This window comes from Adelges cooleyi, unplaced genomic scaffold (assembly GCF_023614345.1).
Source record: "Adelges cooleyi isolate 19-005CV unplaced genomic scaffold, UGA_ACOO_1.1 ACOO_flye_CR_arks_rails_tigmint_CR_PRNA_108, whole genome shotgun sequence".
NCBI lineage: Eukaryota > Metazoa > Arthropoda > Insecta > Hemiptera > Adelgidae > Adelges > Adelges cooleyi.
This window is the reverse complement of record NW_026095761.1, coordinates 15,563,957-15,580,034: the sequence shown is the minus strand read 5'-3', so window position 1 is coordinate 15,580,034 and position 16,078 is coordinate 15,563,957. Positions and strand designations below refer to the sequence as shown.

Genomic DNA, 16,078 nt, shown 5'->3' with positions numbered 1-16,078 from the left:
GTGGAGTGTGGTTGAGTAATACGCACAGATTAAAATAATACTACACTCCACCTACCGTACATTTTAAACTTTAATGCTTAATAGTTGAATATTTTGTTTTGTTTATTTAAAAAAATAAAAATTCTATTACAAATACAATTATTTGTAAACGATTTAATATAGTTACATGTTGATACTTAATGGTGTATTCGTGTATACACGGTAATTAATTAAATTAACGTAAGGCGAGTAAGTTGTTTGGAAATATTGTCGAAAGTTTTTTTACAATATTCGCAAAAGTCAAAAATGGTCAGAGTAGATTATTATTCACTTAGGAAAGTAATATAATGCATTTTCTTTTAAAGTATTCAAGAAATCTGTAGCCATTTATTTAGTTGTATCGAGGAATAGCAAAAAAATCAAATGACGCGATTACTAATACATTTATTGTCTTCTAATGTTTTCTAAGTTTATTAGTTTTTTTTTAATCCACGCAGTTCCGATCGAAGCGTTTGTTTGAAGGTGATTTTGTCACATTAAGTTATAATAATTCTGGAAGGCAGCATTGCCCAACACTTCCTTCGTCCTCACTCTGATAGCTATTTCTAATTTTTACGACGTCGCGTCGGTTGTTCGCGGTGTAGCCGAGACACGTGCATTTGCTATATGGTTACTATTGACAACGACGGCCTAAGAATATAAGTCTCAATTAAAAACAGCTTACTTGCAGAGCTGTCGTATACACGTCATGTCGGTGGTAACAATATGCTGCTAATTTGTACACCATAAAAGCTTATACAGTCATCCAAATTCGTTGGAAACACGTTTTATATTTCACCCTTATCCCTTTTTTTTTTGTTAGCTGCGATTCGTGGCCAAATCATACGTCTAGTCCCCAACACCGAATCTGGTGAATACAACTCAATGAGCTGTAAGCTTGTGAGACGCGTTATCGGCACGAAATCCTCTGTGTGTCCCTTAGGCCTTTTTTCAAAAGTTTATGTCGTTGACTACTGCGTGACCTATTCGTACTCGGAAATTATTTAGGAGCTAAAAGTCTCTTAAGTAACTATTGTTACAGCACAAACCAAGTAAAATCTGTTCATCTTTTACTAGTCCACGAAAAATCTCCAATTGGTAATTATAAATAAATGTCTCGTTACTAAGTTATACTTGGAAGATCCTGCATTAATACCTATTATTGTATTTTTTTATTCGGTTATTAAACCGCGGACAGTGCTATATCGACAAGTTTTTTTAATGCTTTTAAAAAGGGTTACCGTGGAAAACATAGTTTTTAACAATTTTAGACATTCAAAATTAAAATACAGGTAGATATTATAAAATATCAAAAATAGTGTAGGAAATCAAATAAAACTTTTAATACTTATAAATGTTGTACATTTGTCTAATGTGTCGTAGTAGGCTTTCTATTGACTTGGCTGTAGTCTTTTGTAGTGTATACTCTTTAGTGTAATTAGATGACGTATCATTTATCAACACGAATGTTAGGTTGAATCTATGGTGCAACTAATCATTTAAGGATCAGAAAAAGCAACCAAATTGAAAATATTGTGAAATTATCGAGTCGTGAAAGAATAAATGAATTGGACATGTTGGAAGTATGGAACAAATAAAAAAAAACTGTTAAGTAATAATGGTAAGCACCAAAAAACGAAAGCATTCCAGAAGTCACCTGGAAAGTATAGCGGCAAGTTTGCATGGGAGCAAAGGGTCCCTATGATCAGTAAGACCTGGAAGAAAAAATCATGTATTTGATGCGAACAATGTATTTATTTTTAAAGACATCGAATTCATCAAAATTATTTGTTCTATTTACAATATTCAATATATAAATATATGTACTGTCAAGTCGGGAGTTAACTTTAAACAAAAATCAATAAGAAAAATGTGAATTATTGAAATGTTTGTTATTATAAACAACGGATGCCCAAAAAATATGTTTAAACATGCTACGAAGAAGTGTAGCGTGAAAATTATTTTATTTTAAAGAAAAACTTTCGGTGACATTATTATTTAATTAATAAACTATTCAATTTCATAATAAAAAAACTTTAGCTTATTAAAAGAGACAAACTCGTTTCAAACTATCTGTTTTATTTCCTAGAAATTCCTTTGATCCTTTTTTATTTATTCGTATTACCTATAATCCGGTGTACAACAAAGGACTAGGAAGAAGTACAATAACTTAATTTATTATTGTGCTTATTTATGTTAAAAGGAAATAATTGTTTGAAATTATTTTAAAGTTTAAAATCTAAAAATCTAATATATAATAAGTATAAAACATTATATAATATATAATATTGAGTATGGGCTATACAGTTGATTTATCCAAGGAATCTTTTAATTAATTTTTTTTTTGTAGATTCTTTGAGACTACTAAAGAAAAAAATTATTTCTACAGTATATAATATATTATTGTCTTTGGATTAAGATTAAAGATGTTTTTTTTTCTTAAACTGTATTCAAAATCAGTGGCGTTGTAAAAAAAAATTAACGTGATACAAATGATATAAGTTGTGAGATGACACAATTTTGAAAACTCTCTTCCTATCTTTTTCTCTAATTTTTATTCATTTTATGTTTAATTAATCGCGCATATTATGTGTAAATGTAAGTGTACTCTATAGACTATATTTAATAATTTATACTTATTACTTAATTATTATTTATTACTATGATGTAATACATTATACATTTAATATTATATTGAGTTTATTTAACCGAGCAGAGAAAAATGAGCGATAAAATATAAATTAAAAAGGACTAAGTAACAATAAAAGTGATTGTGAAAAAAAATGGTAAATTGTAACATGAAAATATAATCACTCAAAGAATGGAGCTCAAAGTTTATTTTACAAAAAAAAAATACAAAAATTCAATTTCGAGTGTCATTATAATTATCATCCTTGGCAATAGTGTAACGTGTCTGTTTGGCTAGTTGGCTAAGCTAGGCCGAAACGGCAGTTGATAGGGTTAAATTAGAGGACCCGAAGACGGTACGGATGGCTAGGCCGTATCTACACTTAAATATCCCTAAACTCTCCTTTGTATATTTGCTATATCGCCTGAGGAGCTTAACAGGCGATCGTACCTCTAAATAACTTAACTCTCTAGTGTGCAACGAAACGAAAACAGGTTTATTAAATAAGTAAAGCTATGTATATATATATTACACCTCTACCTGGATCCTAAAGCGTTCTCTGTAGTTAGTCCAGGTAATGGCGGAGTTGAACGGACGTGCGGGTAAAGTTAAAAGAAATAAAAAATAGTAAGGTAACGTGAAATAATAAATAATGGCTTTAGAATAACTAGGTCGCGGTCCGAAGATGGTAGTAAGTCAACTAACTGGGCATCGGTGCCCCTGGCATTGTCTCGTGTGTCTGTTGTCTTCCCTACCTATAATGGCTTACATGCTAATCGGGGTAAACTGCTAATAATGCATATTTGGTGGCGAGTGGAAACGGGCGGCTAAATGTGACCGTTACAGCTGCTTCTCCCCTAATGAGGTCTGACCTCAGACCTAAATTATAAGACCTAGTAATTATTGAAGTGCACCTGGTTTATTTAAAACCATTAAGAATTTGAAATGTAAGAGTTTAATTTTTAAAATATCACTGAAAACTTAGAGCGTGGTTTGTTTTTTATTAATTATTTGCTTGTTTTCTATATTCTTATCGGTGTGGTCTTCAGTGAATTACATTAAACATTATACATAAAATAGTAAGGTTATCTTCATATGTATATATTATGATGCATCAACGACGGTTCAATACCCAAACGAGTGTCGAGTTAATTAATATTAAAAAAAACAACAACAAAGGTTGACTCATTTATACTTTATCGGGGAAAAAATAACAACTCTCCGCCTAAACTTAACCAAAAAAAATATAATCAATATGAATAAACTTTTATGTGCAGCTTTGATGTGTTGATGCTGTCGAAGGAAAAAAATCATCGGTCCAACAGACGGTTTAGTGTTAGCGTGAGATTAACTGCCGTGTAATACTTTTAGGCTTTGGTTAAATTGTACCGCTGTAAGGCGATCATATTAATTATGTTGTTGTGTTAGTTTAGGACAAAAGCATTGCCGATGAAACGTATAATATAATCTCAAGGCAGAAAGCAATATTTATTGATACGTTCGTTTAGTGATTAAACACGCTGTTTTAATGGTTATATTAGCTAATACTCTGCGTATTCGATACTATGTATATTGGCTCTTAGTAAAAGCAAACAAAGAACAAAACTTCTCTGGCGTAACAACATAATATATACCGCGAGCACGCAGTTATTGAGACGCCTTTCTTCTGTTGATTTATGACGTGGTCAGATTGCACACGATGTAGGGTTTAATCGAAATGGCGAACAATTCGGTAGTTTTATTACCGCGGCCGAAGCAAAAAAAAAATCATTTAAGTTCAGTGGACAGAATAAACATAGGGAACTCAACTATATACATTATTGTTTTCTCTTCTCTGCTCTTCTATCTCTCCCTCTCTCTATTTACTTAAAAGTAGTGTTGAGTGCCAATTATTGACGGACTAGGATTGCCTGCCTTGTGTTAAACCTATAAGTATAGAACTACTATATAGTATAGTTGTAAAACCGCACTGTCAGATACCTATAACAATATAACCACGTGGTTTCACCGTTCGGTTCTGGTTAGTTTCTGGGGTAACGCAATAATAATAATATCGTCGAGACTCGTGCACGAAACAATAATTATTTAGTATAACCAGAGATGAATACGATAGTATTTGAATTATTATAATTGGATAACAATGTACACAATTTAACATTGCTAACTAACTAAATGCATTATATAACAGAATACCTTTTTAGTTCAGTATGGTCGTGCTCGAGCTTTGGTCATGTTATATAATGGTTTTGAACTCGGTTTAGGCAATTTTAGTGAAATGACCGTGTTGTGGTTGGTTAGTACGGTTACTTTAAAACATAATTAGACTTGAACGGTATTATGACCCCACCTAAGAAGTGTCTACTTAAACTATAGTTGCTTATACTGGAACGCACAAGTAGTAAAAATTGTTATAGTAACAACTTAATTTAACTAATCGCGAGTTGATCGTAGTGAGCCCGTCGCTATAATCACATATTTGCAAACAAAAATAAAACCTGAGGACGTTCAATAATTATTTAAACAAATAGCAGTAGAATAATAATAACAAGTAATATATATGTAAAAAAAACGTTAATTTTTCTATTTTTACATCTATGTTAAAACGCAAGTAGTTTCCCTGATGAAACAACTGGGGACATATCTAAGTTTTTAATATAAATTATTCTGTTATGCTGAATGCTATTGTTTATACATGCATTTATTCGTTTGACGTAAGGTTTTATCATTTTTCCAATTTTATACAGCAGTATAAATTTCAGATAGTTTTTGAAAGGTATGTTAGAGAATTCGGTCGATCATACGTTGGTTGTAATTTTTTTTTTAAAGCAGTCAAACAAAAAACACATGGTAAAAGAACAATTTGACAATCTAAAAAAATGAAAACAGTTTATTTGCACAGCATTTATTTCAAATGGAAAAAATACATATAAAATACAAATTGAAAATATGTAAGTTATAAAATATAATTTATAATATAAATAGATAGATACTCAGTTTTACTTTCAACTTTAATAACACAAAGATCCAAATACGAATAAAATGATATTTTTGATATTTATTAGAAAGTCAATTATGTTTAACATTTTAAAACATTTGCTGGGTAATTTAGCTAATCACTTTAAATTCATTTCATTCGAAAAAACCGAATACAATGAAAAGTTTATTTTAAAGACGTTTTATTTGAAAACTTATCAAATAAACTTAAAAGAACTCTAATTATACTATTTTTCCACTAAAAAGACCAAATTAAATAGTTTTACTGATTGTTCAAACTAATGGCATAAATTGAAAAAAAACTATTTTAAAAAAAATGTTCATAATGTGACTACTACCGTTTTTCCCCTGTGCCCTTCATAATATATTATCATTGTTGGGATTTGAATAGTCAATAAAAAACTATGTCTTTGTTATCGTAAATACTACACTATAACATCATCATAGATAAAGTGGATACTTTTCCGTAGTATTGTAATAATATGTGAGTGCTTTTTAGAAACATAATTATATTGATTTTGAGTTTATTTATGTACATTTGAGAGTGCATTTTTTCTTATCTTTTGTTACATTAATACTAGGTATAATAAATCAGGAGATACACATATATTATAGTCTTTTTATAGATAACATTACTCAATTTAAACCCGTCGTTAAGTTCACCGACAATTTATTATGGTGGATTTTGAAAATCCGTGATAAATGCTATTCTGAAAGTTCTTAGCAACCAAGTACCTAAGTTGTGGATGTTTTTTTCGCACATTATAGTATTAAACAAAATATCGTAGAGCTTACGGAAATGAAACATTTTGAATCTAATTTATCAAACGGTTCAATAATAATAGGTTTGTCTTTTTTCGATCCAAGGCAACTAACCAACAAAATAGAAGAAGTATGGTCTATTGTATTGTTTATATTGTACTTTGAATGAAATAGCTGGCCCATAGCCGATATATGTAATTAATTAAGGCATGTTTTTGATTTGCAAAATTAATTTAACTTTGAAATTGTTCCTTTGCAGACCATCCGACCGAAGCGCAAAAGACGTTGAGGCCATAGCGTCCCGTCTACGCCGGGTTGACACACTGAACCGTCTGCCTAACACTGTGTTGCAGCAATTGGCATTTGTCGGTTACTACGAAGACCTGGAACGTGGCGTAATGCGTAAGTATTCGACATTTTTCGCTTTTCCACTTCAACAGGATCACCTTCCAAAAATTATTTATAATAAACCGCTTGTAAAATTCGATTTAGTAAAATATGTAGGTGCATACTCGTCCCAAGTAAGCGATTATTTGGCAAACAATTTTTAGACTTATGCACGTTATTTGAGAACACATACGTTCGGGATTGCTTAGAGGAAATTGATATGGATTTTCGAATATGTCATTGGAAGCAGTAGCACACGGCAAAGCGAATTACTACATCAGTGATGAAATACCAAAGCTTAACGGTTCTTTGAAAACGTCACGTCTTACCTTGATCACAGAAAATATATATGAAACGATTTACATTTTTGCACCGTATATACGTATTATGATATAAAAACGAAGTATATTTTATTTTCGGAGATGTGTAATATACTCTGAGTCTTGTCATTGACTATACTACAGCGAGCTTAACAAATTGTCATCCTTATAATAAATTAAACAACTATGGCGGTTTTTTTTAAATATTTCAGTATTATTCATTTGTATGATCATACTTAAGTGCGCCCTCATTAATACATGTGTACAAAGTTGACATTATTCAATACATTTTCATTCGAACAATTATTAAGAATAAAACAAATTCATACTGTATTTTAATAAATAATGTTTTTCATTATTTGTTTATTCATAATGTAACTATTTTTATCAATGGGCATTTTTTTGTATTATGATATTTTTTTCATTTGTGACTTATTTATTCACGAATATAAAACATTATAAAAATATTTAAATATAAAGTATTATTTATTGTTTGCCGAATAACCATTAGTTTAAAGCTTTTATTTTTTTTTCGAATATTTTTTACACAAGTCTGTATGTAAACATAATTGAACGATTTATTTTTATAAACAAAAAAATACTTTGCAAACTTAATGTAATATTTATCCAAGAAAAAAAAACAGTTATGTTAGAAAAGTTATGTAATCATCAATTTAGGTATTAATTTATATCATACATCATTTTATTTTATTAAATAACTTTATTTGCGTAGAACCTCATAGTGTCCTTTTTTCAGAATACATAAAGGATGTTTGAATTCTTGTATTTAGTGGACTCACTCGTTTATGCCCAAAATTGGCCTTGGCCATTTCGACCGAAGCCACCGATTAAATAGGTATTACCTTCTCCCCTAAGATTTCCATGAATTGAGCCCCGCACAATTTAAGTCGGGTTTGTCTCGCCCCTGGTCCGTTGTGATTTTCAACATTATTATTAATTCCTCGTGAAGAGGTGTATGCCGAATAGGGTCATCGGGTCTTAATGTTTTCTATTTTCATCCGTTGTTAACGTAACGTTTTGGGTGAGGGTAACTATTTCTGTAACTTCACAGTTGCAAATATTTTCTTATTTGCATATATAACAATGAAACAAATTTGTGTTGATAAGTTTTAAACTTAACATACCAACTGTAAGTAAAAGTTTTTCAAGTAAATCGTGTGGTAAACACTAATTTAACCGTACTATATAATTTATGCAAAAACAGTAGTAAAATTTACGAAAAATCTTTAAGCGAACTTAAAGTGCTATATACTATTTGTTTAAAGGAAATGTCAATTTAGGTATGCAATGAAAAATTACCAACCACATTGTGTAACACGTAAGAAAAAAGTTTTCGCGGGAATTTCGATTTCTTTTTTCCCATTTGGACTGTTTTACCCAAGTGGATAATCTCCGAGACTTTTTTGTCGAAAGACTTTTTAGACGAGCGGTAAAAAGAATATATTCGAAAGATTTAAACTTTTTACAAACGATTTTTATCATTGTTCGTTCCGCTTTTTACCGGTGTGCAACTCCTTTCTCTTTTCGGATCCTTGACAGAGGATTAGCGTATCGCAAATGATTTGCGGTTGTTAATGATTAATGAACACACAAATTGACCTGTATCTGTTTGGGTTCTTGTACCGTACTCTCTTTTCGGTTGCTGTGTAATGGAGGAAATAGTTTTTTTTTTTTTTTAATGCGCTCAGTGTAGCCTCTCGGGTGGTAATGGACGGTTGCGATTTACTATATGTATAAAAACATTAACGACAGCTGTGCGACAACGGACGCGATGGCGATACACGGTTAGGTAGGCAGGCGCTGATTAGCATAGGACGTTAGATGCAAGGGTGGCGTATAGGCCGGCGTTCTTGTAACACGTACGAAGCGAACATCCGGCTCTGGGTGGAAAACGTTCTCAGGGATTGAAAAAAAAGGGACAGGCAAGGGATTAACTTAATGCGGCGTTGGGTGTGCTCGGAGAAGACGGGAAGAACTAACCCGTACTCGTTTAAAATCCCCACTGAATTTATTTACAGTAACAAATCCTAACGCCACTCCTAATGATCCTGTCTTTTTATAAATGGCACATAATATGGTGTCGGTATATATACTGCGGTAAATGCGTATTACTACGTCCTGAGCGCCAAATTTATCGAGGTCTTATACACGGGCTTCGGCGAGAGGTCATTCCACTGTTTTCCACGACTCGTATGCATTTCAATATACTTCACATATGTACGTACATTTTACATTATAGTATGTGTGTAGATTCAAATAACGAAACGTCGCCAAGCAAACACTATTATACGAATGTGTTATCTACAACGAGTTCGTAAATCAAGACTAAATAATGTCGATAAACGACAACAACGACAAGCGCGAGGAGACTTACATTTTAGATTATTATTATTTTACAGTGTGTATACGTTTTCAAACGAGACATGCTTGACAAAAAAAAAATATGTATTCCAAAAGTCGCGTTTAAGTTTCTATTTCGTTTATTACGTCCACCGTCGTAAAAAACTTTTAACATGTTTTTTTTTTCTAAAGACAAATAACATTTCTTTTCTGTTTTATCGCCACGTTATGTTATTATTCACGAGTATTTGTTCTTAATGTTTGCTTTTACTACCTATCTAAACTATACATTAAATATTAATAATGTCAACAATAAGTTAATTTGTATTTATGTATCGATACAAAAACTTTTTTATGCCATGGCAAAATCAAACAGCCGATCGTAATCATTTAGAGTTCAATGATTTTTATAAACTATAGCACCGTACCGAACTTTTTGTATAAAACTTTTATTGCAAACACTGACAGAATTAATTTTGAAAATATTTATTAATGCTAAATGTTGGTCTTGTATTGAAATTTTGGACTAAAGTTCTAGGCTTAAGCTCCTGTTATTCCTAAGTACATAAAATCGTTTTTGTATCATCGGAACTTTGATAATTTTTGTAAATTATAATTGTTTCAAGAATTAAAAAAGTTTATATTCTCTTTCTAAAATGTTGACAAAAATTCTTCAAACTGTCCAGTATTTTTAAATGAAAAGTATTAAGCTACTTCTAAAATCTTTATAGTTATTTTATTTACAAGTTACAACTCTCATAATTATATTACTACTAAGAGACAAATGGAAATCATGAAAAATATTAAATGCTTAAAATTGAAATAAATTAAAGTGTTTTATTAAAAACCTAAACACAATGATAATGGCTTTATTGTACATGTTATATACAACATACAAAATTTAATTAATCAAAATTATAAATAATTAGGATAGTTTGTAATTAACTGATCTTAAAAATGGTGATTTCCCGTCAGTAGGTACTTTCTCGAGTGTTATTATTATTTTTGAAAAATGTTAATATTAAGTAACGCTCATTAAATTAATAAAAAATACTACATTAAAGTTACAAAATTTAAAATACTAAAAGATAATACATTTTGGTAGTAATAAACTGTCGTTTAGTTTGTACGTCAGTATTGTCATTATTTATGGCAATGGAAAAATAACACTGGCAGACAGAAATTGTTTTTGGTTGTAAAAATGGAAATAAAAATGTATTTCTTGTCAAAACAAATACAATATATCTCTCGGGAGCGTCTTGTAATCAGAGTGACGTATTGTACTGTAAAGAGTGTGAAAATAAGTCTGTGAGCAAATCAAGTTTATCCAGTGTTAGCATTTTAAAATATATTGTTCATTCAAATTCTAAGTTCAATGTTTGAGTGTTTTTTAATTTATTGAATTCCTAAGATATATCGGTAATTTTAGAGTCAGTATATCGTTTTATTTGTGACATTTTCCCCAACGAGTTCTATTAGCGTTATGAGGCTTGGTTTTCTTTTTTCTTCAATGCAATGTCGATTAAAGAAAAAAAACAGTCGGTTATAGAAAACAAGAGAGAGGATATAACCTAGGGGAATATAAAAAAATACTACTGTATTCCATAGAATGGTTAACTTTTGCACAACACCCGAGAGAGTAGTAGACATTTGCCGCAAGAATAGCCTATATACTGCAATACACTGTCATTTCATTGAAAGGGAAAATGGTTATCATGTATTAGTTATTATACGGCTGGAGATATCCAAATTCAAATAAATTACTTTTTTTATTATTTTTGCGTTTTGTGTGGCTACATTTTTAACTGAGTTTTGTGAACACTATTTGTCACGTATAATATATATATTGTTGACAAGTAACGCTAAAATTTGAAACAGGTCATAAAAATTAACATTTTAGACCCACATAATAATATTATAAATCAGTTTTTTTTTAAATTCAAGTTTTGTACCGTATTTTTAATGTTAGTAGCTTAAAACTATTTTTAAACTTAAAATGATAAATAATGTAATATAATATTTAAAATGACCGTACAGGGTGATTTTTTAACTATGACCCAGTAATATGATGTTACATTTTTAAGATTATTTTTTTTGTCATATATTCATAGTTATTAGTTAGCCAAAATTGTATATATTTTTAACAATACAACTTCCCTATGAGTTATGTGTTAAAAACTTTTGAAGATTTTTAAACTGTAACGTATATATTATCTATTTAAATTAAGAATAATTTTCTGAAAATGTTGACAGGTCGGTAACTAGTTTTGAATAACTTACTTTTAACGTTATGGTTTTAAATAAAGTTAATCGTATTTTATAGATATTATTTTTAGATTAATTTCTATTTATTTAGAAAACACTACATTTGTACAGTTTTTGTTATAAGTTATACAATTAACGATCACTTCAACGAATGCATTCTATTGAAACTTACTCATTATTTTATTTTGTTGATGCGATGCTGGTTGGAGTTTCTCTTTGTTGTGCTTGATAAAATCTGAACGAAAACAATGATTCAAAGCAGCAACGAAAAATAACGATAAGAAGTTGACTTTATTTTTCTCTACCCGACGGTCGACTTGTTTTATAAACTAAATGCTTTGTCGTATAAAATAAAGGGAACAATGAGAACTTATAGTTTATTAACAATTTTCGAGGCGCATTGTTTTATTTTGATAAAAATAACCGATATCGAATGAGAGCGAAGCGTTTAAAATGCAATACTAGTGTTGTTGTTATTACTTTCAATTACGCAGCATGTTAAAAAAGCGTCAGGGACATTTTTGTTTGTTACAATGAACATTTTATTTAGTCAGCTTGGTAAGAAATGTAGTTGAGTTTTTTTTTTTTTACCTAGCAGTATAAGAGTTTAGTTGCGAAAGCGTAAATAGTATTAACTTCCAACGACAATAAAGTTTTAATCCAGTTATTATACGGTTTGGTATGACATTAAATTCATTAAAAGGCGTTAGTAAGTTAATATTTACACTGCTTCATAATAATTGGATGATATATTTGTAATGTATCTGTGTGTTCCAAACGTTTTGTGGTTTACACCAAACTAGGGTGTTGTTTCTGTTGACCACTCATTAGCCTTTTCATATATTACGGCACCGATCGATATTTTAATGTGGCATAACTTGATATGGTAACTTTTGCGTGTTTGTCAAAAGCTTTTGCTTATTTTTTTGTATTTTTCGTGTTTTATAAAAACGTAGCTTCTCAATAGAAAAAAACAAATTCATAAATAATAATCATATTAGTACGAGTAATTTATAATATTTCAATTGGAAGGTGTAAAAATTATTAATTTCGATAATAAACTGCCAATACTAATAAGCACAGTTTAACTGAATTTATAGTTTTTTTAACAAAAACAACAATATTTGACAAAAATTTAGTTTAATTTGAAAAAAACGACATTTACGACATTTTGTATAATTCATATGTTTAACTATAAATATTATGTTAACTAAAATGAAAACTTAACTTCTATAGATGTGTCCATTGCCAATTAATTTGCTTAAGAACTCGATGACGTATTGAAAATATAATATTGTACTATTTTTTGTGATCTTTATTTGTGCAGTATCTCGAGTTTAAAGGTGAATAAAGACAAAACTAGAAATCATGTTACGCCGTACCTATAACACAAGTCTGTACCAGACACGCTAATTTTTGCATTGTATATAATATATTAATGTGCAATAACTTGATACGTCAATAATTTCTCATCGTCAAGTTTATACAACTTTACACTATGCAAAGTTATATTAAACTTAGCCAAGTGTACACGTTGGAAGAGCACACAATTTACGAGCTGTTTTAATTATAGTTGTCAATTATGTGTGTTTACAAAAAAACAAAAATTCAAATAATTTTACTTCATACTCTGAACTAAAGAGATATTTGTTAAACAAGTTTTAACTTAATCGTTTTTTTTTTTGGCGAGTTTTATATTTTTTAAATGTGTAAACGCATGTTTTCAAAATAAGTAAATTTCCTGTTAGATCATTAATGTGACTTTAAGTTGACCACTCGAAGTAAACACATATTATATAACTTCCGTGAAAATACCGTAGTTAGACATGACAGTTACGATTGATAATTTAAAAATGAACTATTGAATGAATTGATTAAAAACGAGACTTTACCATACAATATTTTTCAATTGGACCTTTTTCTATCTGCATTTGTTTTATAATTTTTCATGAATTTTACAAAGAGATATTGAAGAAAACTAATTAACACTGTCAGAATTACATTGAAAGAATAATTGCATTAGCTTTGTTCTCTTGTAAATTTTACTTAATATGTAGGTACCCTTTTGGTTCTCACCGCCTGATGGCTGTAACCTACACATAAAGATTTGGATTTTCATCATATTAATTATAAAACGACACCAATAAAAAAATGTCGGTTATCCTAGTTGGACCAAAAATAATATTCTACTTGCAAATAGTGTAAATTATAACTTAGGCTTTTTTCTGATTTTCTCTCGGTTAGGTACGTTCATTTTTTTTCTTATGTATATATTTTTTAAAAAAACGTTTTCTAACTCCATTTCATACAATTTTCTTGATGAAATCTTTGTGTTTTCTCTTGTAACGTATCCTTTTGTGCGTTGCTTTATCTAATTTATCTTAAAAAAAAGAAAGTACAAACTTTTTCAGGGCCATCAACTCGGTATCTTTTATCCGAAACCCTGTTAGTTTTCAACAAAAATACGTTCAATGTCTTTGGAAAGCAAAAAAAAGTTTGTGCAAAAAACTCTTCGATAACACCGTCACGACAAACAAAATATAATAATTGGAAATATCTGGCGAAAAGTGTTCGGTGCCTAATCAGGGCACACGCGGTTTACATGGTGATAGAGCTAGAACTGCTATCGGTCGGAGGTGTGGAGTGGAGGTCATCGATTGATATTAGGGGTGTGCGAATAATGATGAATTGAGTTGCATTGAACAAAGTGTTCAATTCTGAAAATTAATTGAATAATTTATCTGTTGTATAAATAACAAAACGATAATAGAATCGTTGTATTATTTGTTGTTTATTATTTATCTACTCAATGATTAAAATGGACGAGCCTATGTTGACTTTAGAAGGTTAATAATAATTTGAATTCATTATTTGTAATAAAATACACGATTTTAAGTCTTAAACCGAACCGTATTAATTTTAACCTAAATAAAGCAGCAAATACTTTTTGTCAAGCCAAGCCAAGCCCCTTGTAGGTTTGATTTTTGTTTTGCATTAACCTAAACATATTATGTACTTTATATGATACACCCACTAATTATTCCAATGGAACTAGATTACAACATTGAGGATTGGAAAAACTTGGATAGAATTCCAAGTTATGTATCGAAAAAAAAATTTATTTTTTCATTATTAATTTTATTAAATTGTTTTGAATAAACAACTGGAATTAATGGCAGTTTCGATTCGAATTATTCAGTTCAATTCGTTGATAGATTACTAAAAATTTGAATAATCACCCGGCCCCAAATTTGATACGCTTCGCTCCGGTGTAAAATCCGCTCGTCTAGAGACTCGGCCTAATTGAACCCGTGGGGACGGCTGCCACCTGTTAGTGTATGCCACTATATGAACCCTCTCGCGGTGGTCGGCGAAAAGCACACGTGGAGTTATCGATACACATAAACCGCTGGTCGGGTCGGTCGGAGAGTTTTTAAGCGTACTAAACGGGGACGTAAGACCCGCGGGAACGGCGAAAAAATGGCCCCGGTCCATACCGGCTATTCGGTGCTATCAATCACGCCGCACGGCCCCTTCAGACAACGCCGGTATACCTAACGCGCGTACCGAGCTTTTCATAAACGAGCACCGTTCACAAACACTTCCCCGGACATCATTCGCCATTTATTAAACGTTAGCCCAGACGACTGCCGCACAAGCCCAGCACACATGCGAGACAGAAACCTATCATATTACCCATCCGATAAAGTCGGTATAATATTACGGGCGAACTTGTCCTGTGTAGTGTATGAGACAAGCGAGGTCGGTTTCATCTATTACGCGGGCCAATCGTTTCGTTTATCGCCGTCAATACACCGTTAACCGCTGGCTGACATGAACGTAATACGCTTTTTTTAAACTGCCAGAATCTTATAAGTAAAGTCGGAGTTGTCCATTATTCGAAAAGAATATTATTCACCCGAAAAAATAATGGATTATTACTCAAATAAGCCACCATCATTATTCGTATGAAAATTTATTAGAATAATTGTATATTTGCAATTTATTTTTATCAATTCCAATTTTTATTCGAATAATATGTTATTGGCAATTTTATAATTCCGTCGTTTTAAGTTAAATGATTATGTTATCATTTGCATAGGCTGCGAAATCGAGGATAAATAATACTTCTCTTGATAATTTTATTATAAAAGACACGACGAGAGTATTATTGTCAATGTTGTAAAATGCCAAGTATTTGAATATAAGTGTTCAAGTCCATTTTATGATACTGAATGGTGAGAAAATATTCATTTATTTTTGTTTTTCATGAGCACCTGTTTAATTAATGTTTTATAAGTATTTTATTTCTGTACATCAAAAACAATTTTAATTAAACCTA

The 16,078-nt window shown here is 30.7% G+C and overlaps 1 protein-coding gene across 2 annotated transcripts in view; it reads left to right on the top strand.

Moving 5' to 3' along the window:
- Positions 1-16,078, top strand: part of LOC126846168 (rap guanine nucleotide exchange factor 4) — a 121,957-nt gene that overhangs the window by 23,965 nt on the left and 81,914 nt on the right. For both annotated transcript variants that reach the window (XM_050585401.1, XM_050585394.1), the window contains exon 2: positions 6,663-6,805. In XM_050585401.1, coding sequence (XP_050441358.1) covers positions 6,663-6,805 — 143 coding nt within the window. The remainder of the gene's footprint in view (positions 1-6,662; positions 6,806-16,078) is intronic.